This window comes from Mandrillus leucophaeus, unplaced genomic scaffold (genome assembly GCF_000951045.1).
Source record: "Mandrillus leucophaeus isolate KB7577 unplaced genomic scaffold, Mleu.le_1.0 Scaffold271, whole genome shotgun sequence".
Lineage (NCBI taxonomy): Eukaryota > Metazoa > Chordata > Mammalia > Primates > Cercopithecidae > Mandrillus > Mandrillus leucophaeus.
Genome location: NW_012102821.1, coordinates 2,666,730 through 2,682,640, shown reverse-complemented (window position 1 = coordinate 2,682,640; position 15,911 = coordinate 2,666,730). Strand labels below are relative to the sequence as shown.

At 44.4% G+C, this 15,911-nt stretch overlaps 1 protein-coding gene across 3 annotated transcripts in view; it reads right to left on the bottom strand.

Moving 5' to 3' along the window:
- Window positions 1-7,861: 7,861 nt before the first annotated feature.
- Window positions 7,862-15,911, bottom strand: part of UXS1 (UDP-glucuronate decarboxylase 1) — a 67,725-nt gene continuing 59,675 nt past the window's right edge. For all 3 annotated transcript variants that reach the window (XM_011984681.1, XM_011984682.1, XM_011984684.1), the window contains 4 exons: window positions 15,587-15,647; window positions 13,222-13,279; window positions 11,235-11,338; window positions 7,862-8,717 (listed from right to left, as the gene is read on the bottom strand). In XM_011984681.1, the coding sequence (XP_011840071.1) occupies window positions 8,586-8,717; window positions 11,235-11,338; window positions 13,222-13,279; window positions 15,587-15,647 (355 nt within the window). In that variant the 3' untranslated portion in view covers window positions 7,862-8,585. The remainder of the gene's footprint in view (window positions 8,718-11,234; window positions 11,339-13,221; window positions 13,280-15,586; window positions 15,648-15,911) is intronic.

Here is a 15,911-nt window from a genome sequence, read left to right as displayed (position 1 = left end):
TTTTCAAGTACAACAGCCACTCACTGCTCTATCCCTGCTGAGCCTTTAGGAAGAGATGTAGTCCCTGATTCCTCTGAAACTTCCACTAAAATAAAATTAGTAGTGTACAAACACAAGGAGTGGTGGCAAGGCTAGATACAGGAAATCCACCGCCCCCCTCAGGCTAAGGCTCTGGGAAGGCAGCTGACTTGCCTATAAACCAGGCTGATGCTTTTCTAGCAGTTTCCTGATCTACCCTGCTTCTCCTGTCAGGTTACTGCAGCAAACAGGGAAACAGGTAAGTACAGTCGGGAACTGGGATTTATAAAGAGTTGTGTCTTTCCAATGAGGTACCTTTTTTTTTCTGCCCTTGCCTAACACACCTAACATAAGATGACCTGGAGAGAGAAAAGCACACTACTATGTCATTGCACCTCCACACGGTTAAAATGGCACCAAGGAGAAGCCCACGCAAGCAGCAATTGTAGCATCTATGAAGCAAGTGAGTCAGACTCCACTGCAAATGATGTGTTGTGCCTTTGATGTGATTTCGTGCGTTGCTGCTGCTTCTGTTTTTAAATTGAGTTCTCTCATCTTACTCTTTTTTGATTTCGAGATCCCTTTCTCTTCTTGCTGAGAAACAAATTTTGTGAAAATAAACTGGGGCATAGTAAGCATCTATTACTGAAGAAGCCCAAATGCAGAGAGGAACCCCATTGAATGGGTCCTTCCTGCACTAACAGATGGATTTTGCCTCCTGCCATTTGATCTTGAAGTTGGGAATAAAGAGCATGGTTAACTGTCCACAGTGACCTCTCCAGCTGCTCAGCATGCTCAGGCACAGTTGTTCTGGGAAGCAGTGAAGAAACACTGTATCACCATTTCTGCCTCACATTTGCATATTACATCACTGCAACCTATCACCTTTCAAAGCGGGAAAATCAGGTGTTATCACCTTCACCCATATATATTTTCAATGACAAGCTTTTAACACTGAATGAACAAAATTCCATTTTTAGTGATTATTACTGATTCCTTAGTCCTTTTCAATGCTTTTAAGTTTTCCTCCCTTTATTTAAACATAATCTTTCAAATTCAAGCTTTGTCAGATGGGCAACAGGCATAAATGATACAGGTGAAATATTTAATGTGATTCAGCATTATTTGCTATGATCATGAGATTTTTTAATAAAGATTTTCAAATATTGAGCTAGTCCTTGCATCCCATGAATAGTCCCCACTTGGTAGTAATTCCGTTTATATACTCCTGTATTCAATTTGCTAACATTTTATTACAACTGTTTGCATCTGAATGAATTTGGAATAGTGGTCTGTATTCTCTTGTACTCTTTGGTTTTAGTATCAGGGTATATTATTGGCTTTATAAAAAGAGTTGGGTAATGTCCTTTCTCTTCTAGTTTCTGGGAGAGATTGTATAGAACTGGTGTGAATTCTTTAAATGTTTGGCAGAATTCTCCAATCTTTCAGGGCCTGGAGATTTTTTTTTTCCTTCATATTTTAAACTATGAATTAAGTCATTAAATAAGCTATTCAAATTACAAATTTCATACTGGGAATTTCCTAGGATACGTTTCCTAGGAATTTGCCCATTTCATCTGAGTTTTCAAATTTATGTACACAGAGTTGTAGCTAGTATTTCCTAGTTATCTTTTCAATGTCTATTAAGTGACATCCCTTGTTTCATTCCCATGAATGGTGTCTTCTGTTTTGTCAGTCTTTTAATGTTTGTGGCTTTTATTATTTAAGGAGCAGTAATTTGCTTCATTGATATTCTCAGTTGCTTTTTGTTTTCAATACTGATTTCTGCACTTATTATTTCCTTCTTTCTGCTTGCTTTGGGCTTACTTGGCTCTTCATTTAAATTTCTTGAAGTAGAAGCTCAAATTATTGAAATTTTTTTTCCTCTACTGATACTCGAATTTTAGTGCTACAAATTTTCTTTTCAGCACAACTTCAGCTGCATCTCACAAATTTTGACATTTTTATTCAGTTCAGTATATTTTCAACAATTATTGAGACTCTCTCTTTGGCTCGTGGCTTATTCAGAAGTATGCTGCACTGTTTCCAAGTGTTAGGATATTTTCCCGTTATCTTTCTGTCACTGATTTCTAGTTTGACCCCATTGTGGTCCCTCAGTTTTATTCCAGTTCTTTTAAATGTGTTGAAGTTGTTTTATGTCCAGGACATGTTCTACCTTGGTATATGCTCAGTGGGCACTTGAAAATGTGTATTCTGCTACTGTTCTGTGAAGTGTCCTATAAATGCAAATTAGATCCTGTTGGTAGATGTTGAGTTCAATATCCTTGCTGATTTCCTGTATAGTTACCCAATAAATTGTTGAGAATGGTGCTTAAGTATCCAACTATAATTTTGGGTTATCTATTTCTCTTCTGAGGTCTACCAGTTTTTGCCTCACAAATTTTGCAGCTGTGTTATTGCTGCACACACCATTATGACTGCTGGATCTTTTGGGTGGACTGATCGTTTTATTATAACGTCATGCTCCTCTCTGACCTTTGCAATTTTTTTTCTTTTTCTTCAGAAATTTATATTATTTAATATTAATGTAGTCACTCCTGCTTTCCTGATTTTTGCATAGTATATTTTTTTCTATCCTTTTACTTTCAACCTACATATACTGTTTTAACTGAAGTTTCTCATAGCATATAGTTGGGCCATTTAAAAATACACTCTGCCAATCTCTTAATTGGTGTTGAGACCATTTACACTTAATGCAATTATTGTTGTGTTAAAGTTTAAATCTGCCATTTTACTTTGTTTTATAGTTTTCATTTTCTCCTCCCTGCCTTCCTGAAGGTTGTACTTTTTTTTTTTTTTTTTTTTTTAAAGCATTCTATTTGTGCATTTGAGTACATTTCTTTGTATAGCTTTTTTTGCTGGTTGCTCTAGGTATTACATTACATATAACTCACCAGAAATCCACTAGTGTCAACTTTTGCCCATTTGGGTGAAGTGTAGAAATGCTACCTCCCTTTATCTTCTGATATGTATAATATAGTTGACTATTTCCTGTACATAGACAGCCACATGAGAATGTTACAATTTTCGCTTCAAATGTTAAACATAATTTAGAAAACTTACAAGGAAAAGGAAAGCCTGTTGCATTGATATTTTCATTCTATGTTCTTTCTTCTTGCTTGATGCCACAAGATTCCTTGTTTCCTGTTTAGATAACTGTCGTTATTTTAGAGGTCTGCTCATTTACATTTCTCATAATTTTCCTTCATCTGAGAATGTCTTGATTTCCTCTTCATTCTTGAAGGACATTTTTGCTGGATATAGAATTCTGAATTGACAGTTTTCTTTCAGCACTTGTGTCACTTATTTCTGGCCTCAGTGGTTTCCACTGAAAAACCTGCTACCACTCTAATTGCTTTGCCCCTGGGGGTAAGGTGTCATTCTGCTCTGGCAGCCTTAGGGACCATGTCTTTGCCTTTAATTTTCAGTGTAACCATGATATATCTTGGCATGTATTTCTTTGGGTTTATATTCTTTGGTGGTTACTCAGCATTTTGATTTTTTTTTTTTTTTGGTCAAATTTGGGAAATTGTCAGCTCTTCTTCCTTAAATTTTCTTCTCCATCCTTTTTCTTCTTTCTAGGATCCCAATGACACAACAGATGCTTTGTTCCATGTATCTCCAAGGCTCTGTTCATTTTGTCAGTCTGTTTTCTATTTGTTATTTAGACTGGGTAATTTTGATTGTTATATCTTCTGTTCTCTCCACTCTGCTGTTGAACTTATCCACAGGGCTTTTTATTTATTTTTTCAGTTCTAAAATTTCCATTTAGTTCTTCGTATCTTGTCTTTGCTGAAATTTTCTATTCATGTTTCAACCATATGTATAATTGCTGATTGAAGTATTTTTACAATGGCTGCTTTAAAACTTAATTTGTCTGATAATTCTAATGTCTATGTGATCTTGGTGCTGGCATCTGTTGATTATCTTTTCTCATTTACCTTGAGATCTTCTTGGTTTCTGGTGTGGTGAATAATTTTTGATTTAAACCTCATCAGTTCTGAGCGCTGTAAGACTCTGGGTCTGATTTAAATCTTGAATTTTAGCAGGCCTACTCTGACTGCTCCAGGGGGTGAAGCGGGGAACCTGCCTCTTTACTGCCAGGTAGCAGGTGGAAGCCTAGGTTTCCCTCCAGGCCTCCACTGGTAACATTCAGGCTGTCAGGGGTGGGGAGCTTGTTACTGTTCCCCATGTGGCCTTTACTGAGGTTGCCTTATGATTGCTGATTACTGAAAGTGCTGAAAACCCTGACTCTCCACTAGGCAGCCGATGCCATGGGGTTGGGGTCACTATGACCCAGTGGAGATGCAAATCTCAGCTCAGGCCTTCTAGTCCCAAGCCTCTACAGGCCTTTGCTGACAGCACCAGAGCAAAGAGTGGGGGTGGGGGCAGGTTGAGGCATCTTGTTAAAGTTAGGTGAGGGTGGAGCTCCAGGCCCCACGTGGTCTTTGCTGGAAGGGATGGGGTAGGGCTGTAGTGTTTTTCATGTGGTGTTTGGCTACAGTAGAGCCATTTCTGTTTAAAAGTTTTCCTTTTTACTAGGTTGCCCTTTCCCTGGTATGCTGGCAGCAGTGAATAGGTTTCTGTTGGGGTTTTTGACTGTGTCTGTTGGCACTCTTTGGTTAACAACTTATCCAGCTCCAAGGCTAGCAATATAGAAGGCAAAAAGAAAACCCAGGGAACTCACGACTTGTATTAGTTTGCTAGGAGTGCCGTGACAAAATACCAGAGACTGGGTGGCTTAAGCAACAGAAATTCCTTTTGCTCACAGTTCTGGAAGCTAGAAGTCCAAGATCAATAGGTGTCAACAGGTTTGGTTTCTCCGAAGGCCTCTCTCGTGGGCTGAGATGGCTGCTTTCTTGCTGTGTTCTCACATGGCCTTCTCTCTGTGCATGCATATCTCCGGTGTCTAAATTTTCTCTTCTTACAAGGACACCAGTCAGACTGAATTAGGGCTCACCCTAAAGAACTTATTTTAACATAATCACCTTCAGAGGCCTAATTTCTATAGTTACATTTTGAGGTCCTGTGGGTTAAGACTTCAACATACATTTTAAGGCAACACGGTTCAGCCCGTATCACCACTGCATTCTTCCTCAGGTCCTGAGGTGCCTGGCTGGTCTACCTTTTTCTATCTACTTTCAGCATCTTATGCTTGTTTTACATACAATGTCAGAATTTTAAATTGTACTTAGTAGGAAGATGAGGGAAAGTATGTCTATTTTCTAAAAATGGTAGAGTCTCTTCCTTGCATTTTCCTTTATCTTCATTTCTTTAAAAACTGACCTCCCCTCATTAGTACATGGTAGAGCCACCTATATTGACTCTTACATCCTGGAATTCTACACCACATCACATTAGTTTTACTTCAAGTAAAATGTGTATAAAATACAGAAACTTAAAATTCAGCAGCACCAAAATAGCAAGATGTTTTAAAAACATTGTTTTTGATAATAATATCTTTACTTTTTTCTTTCCCACAACACAATTGTAGACAAAAATGACTCTTGTTCTCCAAAGTGGCCAAGGTCCAAGCACGACACACTCAGGGCTTTTTAATACACAGAAAACGTGGATTAATCACGGTGATTAGAACCAAGTCTTGCTGCTGTCTCTGAAGCTCAGTGCATCACACCCCAGATACTATGGCATCAGTTCTCAGGGTAATATAATCTTTCAACTCCCTTACAAAGGTAACAACCAACCACTGAGAATATCCGGATAAAGTCAACAAACCACTTTAAACAGATGAACTGAAGCATTAAAACTCACAACTCTTTTGCCCTAGGAAACTGCTGAGGATTTTCTAGATTGCCCAGTCTTAAGAGACCAAACTGTAGCTCACAGTTATCACCAGACCAGCATTTCACTCAATACACCTTTTAGATTGAGAACAAAGTCAAGTTCACACATAACTAAGAACCATGAACCAGAACGGTGGCCTATGAAGCACCAGAGCTGTGATAAGAGATGCTGTCAGGGCTGGAGCAGAGGCAATGCCACAGAAGTCACAAGAGTCCAGCTGGGCCAGTGGGCTGGGCTCAGTACCTAAGAGGGTGTAGTGGAAATCCAGTGTGTTCAGTCTCTAATCTGCACCTTGCTTAAGCCCACTATGATGGTCACTGAAGTTAGTAAGAGCAGCTGTACCAGTCTCATCCCTGCAAGCAATAGCAGTGATGCCTCAACCGGGAGCCAATCCTGAGATGCCGGAGCACCACTGTGTTAGTTGTTCGGGCTGCTAGAACAAAATACTTCAGATTGGGTACTTTATAAACAATATAAATTTACTGCTGGTAGTTTTGGAAGCTGGGAAGCCCAGGATCTAGGTGCTGGCAGATTTAGTGTCTGGTGAGGGGCTGTTCCTCATAGATAGCACCTTCTTGCTGTGTCCTTAAAACATGGCAGAAGACGCAAAAAAGCTCCCTAGAGCCCTTTAGTGCCTATAAAAGGAACTACAAAAGTTCCTTTTTTGTAGGCACTAAAGGGCCCTGCCCTCATGGCCTAATCCTCTTAAGCATCCTACCTCTTAATGCTATTGCACTGGGGATTAGGTTTTAACTCATGAATTACAGGGGACACAAACATTCAGACCACAGTAACCATGCTCTGTCTACCCATTCATCCCTTTCCAGGCCCCTCAACTCCACTTCCCTCTCTTCCCAGGACATTCATGGGAATGAACCTTACACTACAACCTTGACGCATTACTTGTTTCTTTAGGGTAAATTAGATATAACTCCTCTTCCCCTTCCTCCTCCCTCCCCTGAAAATATTGCATGAAAATCACAGGCAAGAAAACCAAAGAATGAACCTCATGGAAGAATTCCAGATACTAACTAGCAAGTAACAAGGTAAGAGAATTCTGGACCCTGGGGCCTTTAGGTTCTCCCAAATTGCACTGTAGAACTTAACCCCTGCAAATTCTCAGCTGTCCCTGTCTATACTCCTTCTTCAATGTCTTGGTCACCATTAGTAGTTCCCAAATAAGCTTCCCAGCTCTGTTAATCCCATCTCGGTAAATGGTATATCACTTACTTCTGGCTAAAATAATTAAAATTATAAATAAGAAACATCTTTGATTCCTCTTTCTCTCTCACACCACATCCAATCTAGCACTGACCCTAGTTCCAGAATCTTCTGGAGAATTTAGCACGAAAAAGACACAAAACCACATCGTCCTCTGCCCTGCCCAAGATTGGGATTCCAAAAATATGTCCAATTAAGAAGAATCCCAAGGTGGTTGTAAAGCACAGGCAAGTCTAGCTTATACTGGTTAGGTATCTTAGGATCTCTCATTTTTAAATGCTTCTGATACATAGAAACCTTTATCCTCGCAGCGCCTGCTCAGGTTTGTGCTGCTGTCACGCGGAGCCAATCTACTTGGAAAATGTGGAGCTTTAACGTATCGCATTGTTCTTCCATTTATTAAGACGAAAAACAAAATGCTAACACTGAACCTTGAAAGGGTTCTTATTGAAAACATAAGCTCTCAAAGTTTTCACTCAATAAGCCTAGTTCACAAATCTCTCCAGAGGAGACAACTTGTACCTTTTTTTCTCCATCTGGTCTGTGTTGCCAAGGAAGGTCACAAAACTGATTCCAACCCTGGCTAAGATCTGAAAACGTCACATGGCAGTGAACACTATATGCATACACTCAGCCTGAGTAGCATATAAATGTTTTCAATCGCTACATATCAGATTACATAGTGCACAAACCTGAATGTTTTCAGATTTTCTTTTAAACTACATTTTCCAGTATTTTCCTTAGCAGTCCAACAAGTGCCATGACGAAGCAGAAAGACAACCTTTAAAACTGGAAGTCCATGACTGGTAAGTTTCCATATTTTATTAAAATAGCATATTTACCCATGGTTAACCAAGAATATGTTAACTTTGTCCCCCTCAACCCGCCCCCGCCCCAGATACGCAGCAAAACACAGTAGTGATTTCAAATATCCTTGATCATGACCAACAGGAATATTTCAAAGTCTTAAGTTTGCAACTCAAAAGTAGACCTTGGAAAAACTCTGAATGAAAAGAGAAACATAAAGCTCTCACACAGAATTCTTTTATCTGCCCTAAAGTCAATGCCGGTGCACCACCCACCTGACAGTACTGCTAGGATTTTTCTTTATGCATAGTGTAACGACTCATTTATTAAGTACCCACTTTTATAAATAAAATCGGCATTTTTCGTCCCGTTTAATGTTCCTTTTCAGCTTCACAAAGAAACCAGTAAATAAAACTGTCAACGACAGTCACAACATATGCTCTCACAGCAAGATAAAAAACTTGAAAATATGCAGAGATGCATCTACGCTATTTTACATAAAAAGAGAGATTCAAAAAGTGCAAGGCAAAATCTGCAGTTTTTTGAGGGGAGCTTTTAGGCACATCCATTTCATTAAAGCAAGCTTCAGAATGAAATTCCAGTTTGTTGTTCATGACACCTGTTAAAGTCTTTCTTTAAACAACAACAAAAAAAGCCAAAAATACATCCCATCAAGTGTACAATGGTAGTCTTGTGTCCTAAAAGTGAGGAGTTCAGTTGTGGCGAGTCCGTCCTTTCTTTATTCTGGCAGGCTTTGGTTTGGGGATGTACTGATTATTTGCCTGGTACTCGAGTTCTTTACGGAAGTAGTGAATTGCTTTGTTTAAACCTTCCTCTAGCGGGACCTGTTTAAAGGGAAAGCGAGAAAGGGAGACAAGGTCACATTGACAGAAGGGCATCGCAGGAAGGAAGTGCCACCTTGCAGCCAGTCGGGCCTCCTTCAGAGGAACGCGCACAGAACCACGCTTTGGTTGTGACAGCATCCAGCATCCAGCATCACGGCCCAAGAGAAGCCAGAGGTCCTTCAGGGCCACTTTCAGAATGTAATGTGGGGCTAACAAGTGTCACTCTTACTGAAGCCAAGTGAGCTCCACCCCACAAAAGACCCCAACCACCTCTTGCCGGTATAATGTCTGCTCCAGTTTCAATCAGCTGGCAAGACTGTTTTTCAGATAATGCCCATGTGCCCCATTCTTTCAGAAGAAATCCACCTTGAAGTGGTGGGAAGATGCTTTGGGAAGGTGATTTGCATCTGATCAACACGCCTGATTCTCCCACGTGACATCAGCCCTTTACACTGCCCAGCGGATCGTGGCCCACTTGCACCCCCACCATACTAAGAGGCTGAGTCTGAGAGGGGACCCACGGCAGCCCACACCACAGAAAGCAACCTTCATCTGCAGCTGCTTTGCAGCCAACAGGAAACCAGCCAGATCAACTGCTGATTAAGAGCAGAAAGAGAAAAGGTGAAGGGAGGCACTGCCAAGGGGTGCTGGGGCACCACTGGGGGAGAAGGTCTGTCTGTCAGCTTGACTGTGGGGATGGTTTCACAGGTGTCAAAATAGATGAAAACTTATCAAACTGTATCTTCTAAATATGGGCACTTTGCAGTATGCCAATTACAGCTCAACAAGCTGTTAAACACACACACTTGGGACAATTAAGATGGATAACGCCTGTAAGTTTCTTTGGATCATATCCCTCAAAAATTTATTATAAATTAAAACTACTACTAGGAGAGAAACCAGTGGTAGATGGCTCACATTCCAAGAATGTTAGAATACTGTGATCTAAATTCCAGAAAAATAAAGATACTGAGCATACACACACCTCACATCAAAAGCAAGAGTTAATACCTAGCGAATGCACATTTAACTCTTCAAAAAATATTTTGTTTAAAAATATAGGTTCTCCTTACAAAGGGACCAATGGCCCCTTACAAAGCTTCAAAACACAAGAAACTACCTAAGCTGCTATAACTCGTTTTGCACAGCTTGGGATTATTAGATTTTGTGAAGTCTGGGTATAATTGTATTTTTATTTCATTCAACAAATATCTGTGGCTTTTAGCAGATCACTTAGACTTGGACATCACAGAATGAAATAAGGATCATCAGGCTGGAACTCTCATGTCCCTTTAAAGCTCAATATTCTAGGATTCTACTCAGCTCTCACTATGCACATTTTAAAAAGGTAAACGGAGCTCTCAACTGCGTCCCTGACTCTCTGACCGCCACAACCTATGGGCCACGCCAAGACGCTCCTACATTGGCTGAGCACCCAGTGTGTGTCAGGTCTGACAGGTGCTGGGCTCCTGCTGGACACAGGGCCACACGCCTCTGCCCAAGGGGAGCCTGAGTTTCAGTGGGGCACATGAGGGTGGGCAAAGAGGGAACAGCCAGGCAGAGCTGACAGTAAATGAGGTGGGCTTGCTTTTGTAGATGCGGCCGGCCCAGCCAACCTCCCTACACAGGTGGTCTCTGAAGGACACAGGCAGCCCTAAGGGCGAGCGTTCTCCGGTGGGGAGGAGTCTGCAGTCACCCAAGGCAGGAAGGGCACAGCAGGAAGCAGAGCAGAGGCAGGCTGGGTTCAGGCTCAGCACCAGAGGGGCGGCAGCTGCCCCCACCCTGCCCCCTTCAGACGACAAGGCGGCATGCAGTTCCCCTTCCTCCACACCCTTCAGTCTCACATGCTTCCAACCAGGGGCTCCACTGCGGGGCTGATGCAGACCATCTGCTCCTGACCTGGCCCCGCACACTCGAGAGGCAGGCAACCGGGGCCACACAGGGCTCTGAGTGTGCGCTGCCAGTGCTCTCGGCACGTCGTTCACAGTCAGCCGTGTGTGTGTGTGTGTGTGTGGGAGTGTATGTGGAAGTGAGAGTGTATGTGTGAATGTGTGTGTATGAGTGTGCGTGTGAGTGTATGAATGTGAGAATGTGTATGATAGTGTGAATGTGTATGTGTGAAAATGAGTGTGAGTATACATGTATTAAGTGTGTTCGTGTAACAGTGTATATATGACAGTGTGTGTGGGAGACAGTGTGAGAATATGTGTGTACAAGTGTTTGTATGACAGTCTGTGTGTATGAGAGTATGAGAGCGTGTGTGTGTGTGCGTGTGTGTGATTTTACGAAAACAGAGCACAGAGCAGGGGCTTCCAGCCGCTTCCCGGGTAACATTCTCTGAGACTCCTGATACAGGAGAGGCTGTTTACTGCTTGGAGAAAACCCTCTATCTGCCTGGATGCCGAGCCCACCTTGCTCCCCTGGCGGCTGCCTGACAAGGGTCGGTGCCTACAGGACAGAAGAGACAGGACACGGGAGGCCCCTCCCCACAAGGCAGCATTAACTCCCTGCACTTACCACGGGCTCCCACCCCAGCATCAGCTTCGCTTTTTTGATGTCTGGTTTTCTTTTCTGTGGGTCATCCTGGGCTTCGGAGAGAAACTGAATTTCACTTCCGCTACCTGAGATGTTTAAACAAAAAAAGGTAGGCGAGAATCACAAAGCACGGGGAAGCGCGGCCTTACCATCCACATCAAAGTCAAACCCCATATGCAGTGTGAATAGGGTGCAGGCAGTGGAGATGCAGTTCTCAAGAAGCCCCAGAGCTCCCGAGGGACTGTCCTGCATGGAAGTCCAGGGAACGCTCCTGCAACCGCTGTGGCCAAGCTGACTGTGCAGGTGCCCGGCAAGAGCCTGGTGGGAGGCACGTTACTCTGTCTCAACAGGCCTGAGTTTCCGCCCAGTACAAGAGGGCTGCTCCAAGGCAGACCACCCACACCAGGTAACAAGTGAGACGTGTCCACTGAGCATGACCCCAGTGTGAGACCACAAACGTGGTGTGGGGCCGTCCCTGAGGTGGATGCCCCAAGTGGGCCACACTTGGGTGCTCAGAGCCTGGACAGCCCTGAGACTCAAGATGTGCAGCCACCCAGCTGGAGGGACCTCTCGGAGGACGGCAAAGCCCGGCCTGTTCTGCACCCTTGCTGGGCCCAGGCCCCACTGGCCAGCAGAATACAGCCCCACCAGTGACTGTGGGCCAGACCTGCAGAAGAAAGCTTGTGGAGGCTTTCCCTGCCTCCCCGTCATGGAGGCCACATCGGAGACCCTGCAGCAAATCACCACCAGGGGTGGTTCAGGATGGTGTGCCACAAAGCTACACACAGAAGTACAGCAAGGAAGCTGCGCACCCCTCCCGACAACCTTAGGTTTCAAATAGAGTTTCTCAAGCGTCAGCATGCACGGATCACCTGAAGAGCCTGTCAACATGCAGATCCTGATCTGGGGGCCTGGGCTAGGGCGTGAGAGTCCAAATTTCTAACAGGCAACCAATGCTACTGCTGCGCTGGCCCACGGGCCTCACTGTGGGCAGTGAGGGTATGAAGGAGTGGATGGCAGAGAGCTGTGATCTGAGCCTGCCCCTTCCTCACGAGGGAGGAACACAGATTCAGGATGGAAAAGCTGAGAAGTGCATCGAAGCGGCTGTGGGAGCCGCAGATGATGCAGGCTACGTCTGAGGAAGACCACTGCCTCTACTGCCACGAGCAACGAGAGGACTCCAACTGTCCGCGGTGATTAGACCAACGCCGGTAAATGGCAGCCTGACGCAGGAAGGGCACGCTGGAGGAATTAACCCAGCCAAGTGGGGTCTGAATGGTCACCTCAGGACACACTGTGGCATGCTCCTCCCTGGCCTACCTGCCAGTCCAGTCTGGTTGTGACTTCACTCAAATTTCAGAATCAACCCCAGACAACAGACACCCTGCAAGAGTCTGACTCCTCAGAGCTCCAGGAAGTCTGAGGATGAGGCCGAGGGCTCATGCACTCTACGTCTGCAATCCAGGGCTGGTCTGGAAGACCTGACCTTCTCATGGCCTAAGAGCCCACCTTGATGGGGTTCTCCCAATGCTACACTGCCCCCAGTGGCTGGCGGCCAGGATGACCAGAACTGCAAACAAAATTTTAAACTTGCCTGAAGCACACAGCTGGTGGTTGCTATCTCTTGCTGTCTGAAATGCTATGCTTGACATGACCAGTTCAGAAATCCAATAGTTGTCACCCATGCAGGATGACCTAACACAATCGTGCCTCAAACACTGGGAGCAAATCTCCTCCTCCCTCCCACTCCATGCAAACCTACAATGAAAACTGAGAACAAAGCCATCCTGCCCTCCTTTATCTTTCTATTCCTTAAAAATTGGAAAACACTTAAGTGTTCCTGATAAAAAGTTCTGCTTTGATCCAATTCAATTAGCTGGTATTAATTACCCGCTGTCTAGTCAAGGTGTTATCCACAGATAGGGCAGGCACAGCCGATTTTACTCAGGAAGTGATTTATCCTACTTACCAACAAGGTTTTTAATTAACTGAGCAAATTCTAGGATTGTGTGTTCTTCTGGGTTCCCCTAAGGAAGAAAGGGTTTCCAGTTATAAGCGTCATGACAACAGCAGCAACCCGCCACCCAGACCACATGCGTGTCTGCAGAGACGTCTGCCGGCCAAGTCTGACCTCTCTGCAGTGCTTCAGCAGAGCTCCGTGTGCCAGAGCGTACTCCGCTTCCAAGATGACAGTTACTCACCTGGCAGTGCTAAACTGCACCATCTATACCTGCAGCCTCTGGGCTGCTGTGTACAAGGCTGGGCTCTGGATAGGTCCAGAGTCTCTGATGAAGGCACACATTCACTCGCTGAGTATCAGACAATTTCATATCTGACATAACTTCAATGTCACTTTTATAAAAGCTTGGGTTTACAAAATTAGCTCTCCTAACACCATCTATTTCCCTCTGGGTGAGCTGTGTTAACCACGTCAATGATGAAGGACGTGCAATCTCACACCCGAAAGCTAAGGCAGAAATGAGTATGCTCACAGGCAAGCGTCCCCAGCAAGCCAGAGGTCAAACTCGACGCGCTTCATGAAGAGAGAACACTTGTGGGGGCTTTAAGGAAAACCACTTGCTCTTTTTCTCCCTTCCATCACACATCAGAACACCTGTTACTCCACTCTGCCGCCACTGCTGCCTATCATAAGAGACCAACATAAAGTCTGTTAATTCTATGTTCTAAAGCCTCTTCATGCCCAGGTCCTCGGTTAGCCTGAAGCTAGAGGGTAAATGTGGAGGGAGGGACCCTGGGCCTCACTTGAGCACAGAGGGGACTGACTAGCAAAGTGGAGCGACGGGAATTTGGAAGAAAGTGATTCTGCCTTTATCGGGGCTCCTGGCACACACACGATTCCAAGTTCATGAACTGTCCCTGTGCAAAGGCTCTCCACAAAGGGGGGAGGAGGAACATGGTATCCACAGAGAAGAGCCTGGCTGCCCAGGGAAGTCACTGACAACACCCCTGCTAAAGAACCTGCAGCAAAAACGCAGAGCAGGGGTGGCTCAGGCCTCTCCGGTGTACACAGGCAAATGCTGCAAGCAAGATGAGGCTTACAGTGCCAGGCACGTTCTGGTCTGTTTTAAGTGAATGTTTTTTTCAAACGCGGCACACTGTACCCACGAATCTGCAACAGTCCCAGGATGGAGTTAGCACTCCAGGGCACATTCTTCCCTACGTGATGAGAATTCCCTTTCACCTCGGGGGAAAATACACGGTCGGCAATGTATTTGAGATGGCTGGTTACAAAGACATGCATAAGCAAAGGTGACATGGTTTGCAAGAAACAGGTCACATGGCCAACATTTTAGAGTTCCCCGAACCTTAGAATGTTGTATAGGAACCGGGAGAGGTAGTTTGGGAGAAGCATCTGAAATGACCCCAAGGCTTCATCGAGGTAGGATTAAGGGGGAGGTCTCTAGTGAGCTAAGGGGTTCCTGTGTCCACTGCCATCAACAGACGCAGAACATCTTGAATGCTGGACAGTCCACATTGGAAACCTTGCATTTTAAATGAGATGGAACAAAACTGCTCAGAAAATCACTCAGTGATAGAAAGGGTAAGAGGTCCTACCATGACCTTGGCTGACGCAGCCAAGGAGGAGGAGGAGGCTTGGCGCGTAGGACCATGTCCTTCAAATCTTTGGAGAGTTACCACAATGTAGAGGCATCACACTGCCATGAATGGCCCCCAGGTGGAGAAGTGAGGTCAGTGGACTGGTGTGCAGAAAGTGAGATTTCTGGTTCAATATAAGGAAGAGTTTTCTGCCAGCCAGAACTGTCCAAAGACAGGGTGAATTTCTCTGAGCAGAAGTAAGTTCACCAGCACTGAAACTGCTCAAGACTGGATGATCCCTCCAACAGGGAGGTTCTGGGCTGCAGGCAGGCATGCAGGGAAGGCAAGAAGCCACGAAGGTGGTCTGTCCGGCTAAATGACAGACATCATCAAAAACTGGAAAACTTTCTCTCTGAACAACCTCCATCTTCTAAAAACGCAATCAGGTCTTATAATGACGACCCACCTAGTAAAAAGAGAATGAGATGCATACACATGTCCACCTACGACCACCAAAGGGCTTCACACAGTTTTAGACCTGGGCCCTTCAGAAGGTGGAGGGACTAATTACATCACTCATCCATGTCTTGCAGATATTTTACTTCTTTGTATACTCTTACTTTCTGTTTGTTTTTCCTCTAGTATTTAGCAAGCAACAAACACGAATGCCTTAAGTGTGCTGATAGCAAATGAAGCAAAGCCTGGTGCTGCTCATGGTTTCACAAATGAATGAAAGTCTGAGCTGTCCTGCAGAGTGGAGGGAGAGGAGCACTCACCAGGTTGACTGGGCTGCTGACGTTGCTGTTCATGAGAGCCACGAGGCCATTCACCAGATCACTGTAAAAAAGGGGAGGCGGGTGAGGCTCGGCCTGCTGGAAGGCGCTAGTGCCACGCGCCACGTAGAAGCCCTCCCAGAAGAAAAATTACCACCCCCAGAAGAAAATAAAAACCCAAATGGAAAACTGAATGTCAAAATAAAATCCTGCAAACTAACATGGTGTTTATAATGCGGAAGTATTTATGGATGAAATGATACATTTGACGTCTGGGATTTGCTTTTTTTGGGTGTGGTGGAGATGGTTAAATAGGATGGAAGCTGAG